Here is a 10,571-nt window from a genome sequence, read left to right on the forward strand (position 1 = left end):
TAAATCACTTCTACGCTTCCAATGCGTTTGCAAATTGTAGAATTCCTTAATCAATTTCCCCAATTTCATCAAACTTCAACTCAATCAAGCCCTAATTTCCAACTCCGAATTAATTGCTAAAGACGAAGAGGACCTTATTTGGGTTGCTATCGAACGATTTCCTTCTTTTAGACGATCAAATTTTGCTCAATATTCGTCGAGATGATGACTGTGGTGGCGTGCGAGTTTTCGCCATTAATGTCCCAAAGTTTGAACGGAACCATCGCGAGTGCATTTGGGGGTGTGGGTAAGGGGGATGTGTTTGAAAGGAGGACATGGGATGTCAAGGGGAAGTGGCATTGGGTGGGGGTTGGCCGGTGCCAGTGGGCTAGAACGGAGGAAAGAGTTAGGGATGGCAGCCATGAAGGGAGGAAGAAGATGAAGAAAATAGGGATGGGTGGAAGCCATGAAGATGAAGGGAAGGAACAAAAAAATGTTTAATTGTAGTTAAATTTAACAATTATTTTGCTAAACTCTAGTTAACTTAATAGTTACTTAACGTTATTTAGTAAATGAGGTTACGGTTGAAACTTTAAAAAAGTTGAAGGCTATCATTGAGAATCGAAAAAAAAATTGGCTACCATTGGAAATAAGCAATAGTATGTGGCTACCATTGAGAATTTCCCTATTTTATACTCAAAATTTAGTAAATTCAAAATTTATACTCGTAAAAAGCTAAAATGTAAAATTTAAATTTTTAACACAAAAAAAATATTTTTTAAAAAAATCTTAAAATTAGGCGGTCTTCCACCCTACAAAATTCAAAAATAGGAAGAGGTTAAACCCAAAAACGTGTTGAAAATGTTGAAAAACCAGTACATCCCTTAATTAATAACCAGCTCAACCCCGCAGCCCTTCACTCTAAAGCCACCGAGAACCCCTTTTGTCTTTTTCCTCTTTTTTCTCTCTCTTTTTTCATCTTCCTATAAATAAAATCCCCAATTTTATCCAATTTCAATCACTTGTTCTAGATTCTAGATTTCACAAAATCCTACTCTTACTTTACTATTATTAAATTAAATAATCAATTAATTTATAACCCTCTTCAATTTTCATTTCAACTACCACCAATTCATAAACCCCCAATTTCATCACATCACCGAGAATTTCAGTTAAAAATTTACAATTCAACTATCAATTCGTCAAAATCATACAAAACCCTTTTTTTTTTAAATTTTGCTACAAATTCAAAGATAATACCCAATTACAAGGAAAATTGAATTTGGTGAATGAGAGGTGATTTGGGGAAGTGGTCAAGAGCAGAGGACAAGTTGTTCGAGGAAGCTCTAGTAATATTCGGGGATTTAGAGACGGAAGAGCGGTGGCAGAAAATTGCCGACCATGTTCCGGGGAGGTCAGCGACGGAGGTAAGGGACCACTATGAAGCTCTTCTTCACGACGTCGAGCAGATCGACTCGGGTCGTGTTGAACTTCCGAGTTACTCTGACGAGTTGGCTGCCTCTTGGTTTGGTACCGAGTCACCGTCCAATCGATTGAATCAAATATCTTTTGGGTCGTCTGATGGTAATAATAGTAATGCTAATAAGCCTAAACAAAATGATGTTGAGAGAAAGAAGGGTACTCCTTGGACTGAAGAAGAACACAGGTAATTATTATTATTACTATTATTACTACCTTCGTTTCGTTTTATTATTATTTGCGATTTGACATAAAGTGATTAAAAAATGTATAGTTGTTGCTAATAATATGAAATTGAGGTAGTGGTTTTAATTTGGTTGGGATGAATTATAATTTCTTGAATTATTTGCTTAGCAAATTTTAATTTGCTTTTTTTTTTTTTTTTTTTTGATATGAGGATAACCGTATAAATGTGAATTCTATTATACGTAGTATTTGTGAATAATTGTCCAAATGCCCAAATTGTTGCGAGTATTATTTTGTGAATATATTGAAGGTTAGAAATGTGCTAGTGTCTCTTTGCTGGATAACTGGTTATTTTGGTTAATTTTGTTATACACTCGGGTGTAATGTTACGCCCTATCACTTAAGAAAACCCTTATCGAATGCTCGAGTGTGGAGCATTTGAGGACTTGATGATGCTAGAGGGATAATTTTACACTCGGGTGTGGTATGGACACCGGGGTTAGTTTGTGACCGCAATTTGGTAGAAGTTTGGTTGGAAATGGAGGGTAATAAGGATGGGTATGAAATGTAGAATATATTTTTAATCAATTATGTCCATGTTATTTGGGTTTGACAGGTCGTTTTATTAGGAGGAATAGTAATCTAGCACGAAAGCTTAATTAAAATATCTTTCAAACCTAGTTTTGATTAGCTGGATTACAAAGACAGACACCTAATTTCAATGATATTTTAGTTAGTTGGTAAGAAAAGCAAATCATATATCCTTTGTTTAATCTAGTTCTTGACTAGGTTGGGGTTGATAGCAGTTAGCGCGGTTATCCTTTGTACAGCGCGCTGGGTAATCCTATGTTGTTTGGTTATATGGCATTATAATTGATTCTCTTATGTTTGTCTAAACAGGCTTTTCCTGATTGGGCTCGAGAAGTATGGCAAGGGTGATTGGAGGAGTATATCGAGGAATGTGGTGGTGACAAGAACTCCAACCCAGGTGGCCAGCCACGCGCAGAAGTATTACCTTCGTCAAAACTCTGGCAAGAAAGAAAGGAAAAGATCAAGCATCCATGATATTACTACCGTTGATGAGAAATCTGCTGCACGGCCTGCTGTAGAACAAAGTTGGATTCCGCAACCTGGAGGCAATGCCATGGACCACCATACAGCATATCAACAAATGGGTGCATCACCCCCATTCAATGCTGCTAATACTACTCAAGAGGGTTCCCCATTTGGCTATCAAACTTTCAGGTTCCCGATGTAAATGTATGGAAGTGAAACAAAGGTGGTAGTGGTGGTTTCCGATACAGTCTGAATGTCTGATTCTGTACATATAAGGAAGTTGTGTGTTGTAGAATTTGTTTGGTAGTTATACTTTAAAGGGAATACTGGTGTAGTGGTGTGTGAGTGTGGAGTAAATATGAGGGCAGAGTGTTGGGGTTGAAGTACCCATGAATGAAGTGGTTTTTAGGATAGTGAAAGGACAAGTAAACATAGGCACTACATGATGGAAAGTGTTAGATGACAGTTAGAATGTACTTGTAACTTCAAATATAGCAGTCTTTTTCTTATTTTAAACTACAGCAGTCTAAGATGGAATCTATACATCATGATATCTTAATTGCTAAATACTCTAGATATACTTGGTTTAAATTTGTTCTGGTTTGTGCTTTTTATTGGAGGCTGATTTTGTGATGCTGAGGTTTGTTAAATCATGAAGAAAGGAAAGAGACTCCAATTGGTGAGTCTAGATCCAATCCAAAATATTTTGGACTTGAAAATTTGAGTCGAGAGTCCAAACTAAACTTTTTCAAATTCGATCTGACTAGACTGGATTGGACTAGATTAGATTTCGGACATATACCCCTTTTTTTTTTGAAGGATTTTGGTTTTTTCTTGTGATTTCCCCCTAATACCAAAGGGGAAACAAAGATTTTTGCAGTTAACAACAAAATGACCTGCAATTTCACATGCACACAGTACAGTAAACTCTACTCTTGATCATTTTTTCACAGCAAGCTTTTACACTCTCCTGGGTAGATTGAGAAGACCGAAACTCAAACTACCTTTGTTGGGGTGTAGTTGTCACATTACAATTTAATTACAACATGACATTGACAATTCATTTTGGAAGGCGGGAGTACTAAAAGCAAGATTCTTTTCTCAGCAGTCACAGGGACTCAAACCATTGCACTTACAAGCCCATAACCAAACAAAGAAAACTTGCCTGAACTCATTAAACAAGGGTGTACAGTACATAACAGTCTCAGGTTCTCAACTAAGTAAGATTGCATATAGCAGAATCTCAAACCAGGGATAACAACTAATACAACAAGTTCATGAACAAATATTGTACCCAATGTCTAGGCAGGCTATACAGGACATACAGATTCACTTGGGTACAATATACATTTATTTCCCAGGAAGCAATCAGAGAAACTGCAAGACTCCGAATCTGCTTTGGTTTTAGTGAGAATCTCCCTCGGTTTTCTGCAAGAAAATGAGAATAATAAGAAAATAAGAATACAAAATAAACATTGTGGTTGAACAAGCAAAGGATACAAAAGACAGATGATCCATTGAAAACTAAAGGAGATGATTATGGAAATATCAGCACATGTATATCATCAAGAATGCCAGCATTTACATTTTTCCTTTATTTTTAGGAAATCAAATTATCTGTTTTTATAATACCCTTCTCTAGCATGCAACCTTTTAACCATTTACAATGGAAGATGTCACAAAGAAGAAGAGCATGAGACAGGAGAAATCCAATTTAATTTGATAAGGGTATCAATTATTATCGAGCCTTGTAAGTTGTCGTAGCTAGTTTGTTAGTATACAATTTCTTGGGAAGACATCTTCCGTCCATAATTCCAAGCCTTAGATATAATAAGAGCAAAGTAACTCGATGTAAAGGAAAAACAAATTTCTAACAGCTCACACTTTTCACTGGAAACCAAATAACCTCAGTTTTCCTTGGAACTTCATATTATAGCCTCCCAATAGCAGATAAGCACCAATTCTCTTTCACAATTTTACAATTTGTATTATTTCAGTCCCACTTTTAACGATCAGAGTATACTTATTCAGTATTAAGTAGTGGTAGAATTATTGTTATTGTTGTTAATTAATCACTAAAAAATCCAGTCCAATTGTATCCCAACGTTTTTGGGGGAATAAAAAAGGCTTTGGGGGAAAAAAGATCATTATTCTAATTTCGAGCTCCATTAAAGCATAGACAAAAAGCTAATCAGAACTTATATTGGTTAACTCAGTTTTGTATCAATCACATAGGGTCAGTTAGCCAATATTTGCACTTTTTGGCTTTTGCCATACTAGAATAGGCCAGAATCTCAGGTTTCATCATTCATTTAATGATGCTAAAGAGAGCTGTTCAAATGTTATAATCCATAAATTCAATAATAATCTCAACTTTCAGCAAAGCATTTTTTTATACCTCAATATCCCTCCCCCTCCTCACGATTGCAACAAAAAGAAAAAAATTGAGGCCCCAAAAATAAACACTAAAAAAATGAAAGCGAAACTTGTTTCATCATTTGTGTTTTAGAACAGGCATATTGTTGCAAAAATAGTAGAAACCCAGATATATGCTATGTAAAGCCACAGTTATTTCTTCCTTGCGTTTACCATTTTTAACAGACTACGCATATAAAAACATGTAACAAAGATTCACAAAGCAACAAAGATTTAACTTGACAAGTCAAATTGTTTCTTCCTTATGTTTATTATTTCTAGTTCTAACAGACTAATGCATATAAAAACATGTAACAAAGATGCAGAAAGCAACAAAGATTTAACTTCACAAGCCATGTCCACTACAAATGACAATCATAAACTTAAAGATGTACCCCTACGGCCCCACCTATATATAACTCGGACTCTTTATTTCATTTCAAGTACTTGTGTTGAATACTCCATTCCTCCATAAACAAACACTTCATAGACGGATACAAGTATGACACTTAACATTTCATTATGGACCCATACCATTCAAAGTTTCTCAAATAATGCCGGGACTGAAACTTGGCAAAAGTATTTTGTTTAAACACACTTCTTCCGAGTGTAAGTATCATAATCCACCAGGCACCACCAACAATGCAGAACAGTCAAGCACAAATAAATCGAAATTCATGAATATCATGATCTATATATATACATTAAACATCAACTTCATCTGAAACCGAAGTGAATTAATATCAATCAATACCAAATACTAAACTATATACTTGTTCGGTCTAAATTAAGTTGTCGCATTACTAGTTCATATTACACCATCAACCTGACAAATAAATAAAATAAAATTAAGCAGTACAACAAATTTAGGGGAAATACCTTCTCAGCACCTTCCTTTTCTTTCTCAGCCTTCTCTTTTTCTTGCTTCTTTTTCAATTTCTCCAACCTCTCCCTCTCCATTTTCTACAAATAAACAGGCCAAAGCAAAAATAAGAAACAAACCCTCAGAATAGTGAAAAAATGCAAAAAAAAAAAAAAAAAAAAAAAAAAAAAAAAAAAATCCAAATTTACAAGAAAAAAGCAAACAATAAAATAGATCAAAAAATAAGAAAAAGGAGAAAGACCTGGATATAGACGGTTTCTTTGGCACGTTCCTCCTCGCTAAGAACGCGGCCATCGCTGGAGAAACGAGCAAAAAGAGAAGAGCTACGAGAAGTTCCGTCCATGATGCGATGAAGTGATGAGCGAGAAACACTAGTTGCTGCGGATCTCATTGCCATGACCGATGGTAGATTTTCAGACTCTTTTTTCTCAAGGTTTCTAGCGACGACGACGATGACGACTAAAACGGCTACTTGGCTTCGAGGACCTACCTGCTTCTTTTTTGTTGGGCCTACTCTATGCTCTTATGGTTTTTGTGGATATATGACACGAGTTATTCTAGATTTTTCCTCTTTACGCTGAATACTAACCTGAACTGAACTAAACTGAGCTGAGCTGAGCTGAACTGAACTGAACTGAAATGAATATTTTATAAGAGAAGGAAATTGGGAGCTGAGGTGAACTGAACTGAACTGAATTTCAACGTAAGAGAACAGACCCTAAGTAGGGGTGTCTATTTGGTTTTCGATTTGAATTTAGCCCAAATTCAATCTGATTCGAAATAAATTTCGGTTTTTAATTTTCAAATCCAATTCAATCCGATCCAAAGTACTTACCACTAGAGGTGTTAAACCCGAACTGACCCGAAAAAAATTATCCGTTTCGAACTGTAACCGATCCGATTTAATCCGAGAAATTCAAGACCCAAACCCGATCGGTAATCGAACTGAACTCAACCAGAATCCGAACTTAACCCGATCTGAACTTAACCCGGCACCGATTTGATCCGACTTGAACTCAACCCGAATCCGATTTGACCCGACCTGAACTCAAACTAAACTGATTTGACCCGACCCGAGCTCAACCCGATCCGAAATCGACCCGAAAAATAACCGATCAGATCCGATCTGTTTTGACCCAAACTGATATTAACCCGACCTGATTTTAACTCGATTTGATTTTTACCCAATCCGAATTTAACCCGACCATAATTGATTATTGACCTTTTTATTCAAGTTCTTATACTATATATTTACTAATTATTAATAAGTTAACTTTTTTACTACAAAGAAATAGTCTGGAGTCTTAAGTTTACTACAAACCCATCACGTGAGACAATCTGACCAAAAGTAGGTGGGGTCCACATAAAGAGCTATCTCTTCCTATCTCTCTCCTTTTTTCTCTCTCTACCAGGTGTTTTTAGAATATTTTAATAATTGTTATGTATTTACAAATACATAACATTCCTTCATTACTACTTCCTCTACAACTGTGCATTATCCTAGAATTATAGGCGTTATACATCGTACGGTTATATACACACTACATACATATGCAATAATTTATGCTCAAATAAAAAGAATGTACATAGTAACAATTAACTATCAATATGTATAATGTCAAGCTTTTAATATAAAAATTGAATTAGTAATAAAGTAATTCTACAACTCTAACAAATATCTTATACAAATTGAATTAGTAATAAACTAAACTAATAGTACAGAACTCATAACCTCGTAAGATTGTACAAGTAATGAAGAGTTGTAACCTTGTAATAACCTTAAAAAATTGATTTTTTTTTTGTATATATCACCATATGTAACTATAAGTCGTCAATATATCACTAGCTCGGTCTCACTTATATAGGTATGATAAGTTATCGATAATTATTCAATCTCAATTTTCCTTTAAGATAAAAATTATACATAACTTGATCAAATATTCAAATGAGAAAACTAAAACTTTGTGCTTCGTAATTAATAATCATATTGAACCAATAATAAGGTAAAAACTCAATAATATCTCTAGATTAAAAATAACCTTATTTGGATATGAATTTGGTCAGCTCGACCAAAATCCAGCCAAACACAAAAAAAAATTGAATTGAAACTGACCATTTAATGAATCAACGGATCAACCTTATCTTAATCAAACCGAACTTGACCGAACCGAAATCATCCGAACCGAAATCAACCCGACCCAAATTCTTCCGACCCAAAGTTATCCGATTAAACCCGTTTTAAACCCGATCCAAATTTATCCGAACCGAAAGTGAACCGATCTAGAGTTGACCCGACCCATATCCGACCCGGACTCGATAGACCATGACCCGAATTTGACCCGACCCGAATTTGATCCGATCCGACCCGATCCGAGTTAAAAGGATAATTTTTATCCGAACAGACCTGTAGGGAATATTTCAAGCATTACCCCTAACTTGAACCCCACTGTGATCATACACTAAAGTACGGTGGCGTCCAAAGGAAAAGAAGATAGAGCAAAAGAGTCGCCAACAAGTTTTAGGAACTTGTAAACCGTTCATAGGGTGAAGGTTACACCCCTTAACGATCCAAGAGATCGTCAAATCCATAAGGTCTTGAACCAAATAGGGTTCGGGGATGAAGGTACAAATCTAACCTAAAAGAGATTGAACCTGCCCTAATAATAGGCCTCTACTTTATTCTGATCGTATTCATGTGCGCTTTCTGACTAACATGAAAACAATAGGTTTACCTTAAACCTGTTTATCTATGTTGGTTGAATTTTAATGCACAAATAAATCCATTATTGGTGATCACTTGAATTATAATCAAATTAACTCTAAACAAGATTATTAATTATCTTATTAAGCGTGATTACTGACAGGGTAAAGTCGTATCTCCTAATAAAAAATAATTACCTAAATCTTCTAACTAAAGTAGATAGGGAAGTAGGGTCGAACTCCACAGGGAAACATGTCTTTTTACTCCTAATTAATTATTATAATATAAATTATCTAAGTAACCAATATTTTTATGAATAAAATCTAAACTACGGAGAATAAAGTCGAAAGGAATAAAGTAGGGAGAAAATCAAATATTAAAGGCCTAGGGCATAGGTTCACTAATAAACAATATTCCAGGGCAAATCATAATAAGCAATCATCAAGCATTGGTTAATCAGATTATAAAGGGCTTTCGCTACGTATTATAATCACAGAGTTATCTCATCTGTCGAATCTCGACTTAACCATTTATAAATTATTCCGCCTATTGAAACTAAGCCTAAATATCAATTCTCATCTGTCGAATCTCGAATTAATATTGCTAGACTCATACAATTAAATCTGGCCAAACCTAATTGCATAGCATTAAAACAATCAATAGGAAATCAACCAAGCATTGATAATTAACAATCACAAAATTACCCCTTCATATCATTTATTAGATCCCCATAAACCCTAGAAATTAAACTACTCACAAATCATCATGACTAAACTAATCAAATAAATAAATAAAAGCATAATCAAGAAAGCAAATAGAATAACTGAAATTAAAAGGGAAGAAATTGTTACCAAAAAGAAATCTGGAATTAAAGGAAAAATTAAGAACAAAAGTTGAGAGAGAATTTAAGAAAGAGAAAAATACTAAGTAGAGAGATAAAGTCTAAAAAAGAAGGTAATCTAATAATCCGTACAAAATCGTACTTAAACGTTTTCTAAAACAAGAATTAAAACTAAACTTAATCAGGTCTTCTAAAAATGCGCGCCCGATCGGGCGAAGGGCCGCCCGATCGGGCGCGCCTTTTTCTTCGCGTTCCTCCCAAGCAGCATCGCCCGATCGTGCTAGATGCTCGCACGATCGGGCGCGCCTTAAGATGCACAACACTATGGTATTGTCGCGCCCGATTGGGCTAGAGGTTGCCCGATCGGGTCCTTGCTCCCCTTTGAGGCTTGGACTTCGATTGGGCTAGATTTCTCGGCCCGATCCGAATTTCTCCTCGGGTCTTGAATACTTGGTCCAAATGCCTCGAGATCCCAATTACCGAGCCCTTAATCACCGGCTCTCACCGATCCTGGGCTCCAAAAGTGGTCGTATCCTTCTAGCTTCCGTAGTTGATCCATAAAGCCCGGGAAAATGCTCCAAGAGTGCAATTTCCTGTAAAATACAACTAAAACTACGAAAACACTAGAAAACACAAATTAGTAATAAAAGTGGCCCGAAAGAGCCAAAAACACTACTAATAACAACCAAGGGACGGGGGCAAAACACTATATAAAATGGACATATCAATTACAAGTACAAATTCCCTTTAACATGCATAAAAGGCGTGATCAAGCAATAACAATAAATATCAAGCAACATAATAACAATCACAATAATTATAACAATAATTATAATAACAATAATTATAATCATAATAACAATAATAATAATTAAAATAATCATGTTAAAGCATAATAACAGCAAGATCCTAGGCATGATACTAACAAGATTAATAACAAACTCTAGCATGTCACTAAGTAATAAAGATTAAAGCTCTAGCCCTAACATGATACTAACAATCATAAATATCAGGAAGAACATAGGAAGCAT

General features: G+C 35.4%; 1 protein-coding gene and 1 long non-coding RNA gene across 2 annotated transcripts; one reads left to right on the plus strand and one right to left on the minus strand.

Moving 5' to 3' along the window:
- The first annotated feature begins 895 nt into the window (after positions 1-895).
- LOC145629060 (transcription factor SRM1-like) lies at positions 896-3,276 on the plus strand. The gene is made up of 2 exons (XM_081681537.1): positions 896-1,645; positions 2,545-3,276. Exons 1-2 carry the CDS (start codon positions 1,269-1,271, stop codon positions 2,900-2,902), a joined length of 735 nt encoding a protein of 244 aa, XP_081537663.1. The 5' UTR covers positions 896-1,268; the 3' UTR covers positions 2,903-3,276.
- Positions 3,277-3,843: 567 nt separating this feature from the next.
- Positions 3,844-6,520, minus strand: LOC145626872 (uncharacterized). Its single transcript, XR_014111129.1, has 3 exons — positions 6,240-6,520; positions 5,995-6,078; positions 3,844-4,128 (listed from the first exon to the last, which is right to left on the minus strand). It is a non-coding gene; the product is annotated as an uncharacterized LOC145626872 (long non-coding RNA).
- Between the last annotated feature and the right edge of the window lie 4,051 nt (positions 6,521-10,571).

This window comes from Chenopodium album, chromosome 4 (assembly GCF_948465745.1).
Source record: "Chenopodium album chromosome 4, dcCheAlbu1.1, whole genome shotgun sequence".
In the NCBI taxonomy this organism is placed as follows: Eukaryota; Viridiplantae; Streptophyta; class Magnoliopsida; order Caryophyllales; family Amaranthaceae; genus Chenopodium; species Chenopodium album.

Excerpts from the sequence above, each read along its gene's own strand:
- LOC145629060 (XM_081681537.1), top strand. The coding sequence starts at position 1,269 with ATGAGAGGTGATTTGGGGAAGTGGTCAAGAGCAGAGGACAAGTTGTTC. Across the intron at positions 1,646-2,544 it reads TGGACTGAAGAAGAACACAG|GCTTTTCCTGATTGGGCTCG; the intron begins GTAATTATTATT and ends TTGTCTAAACAG.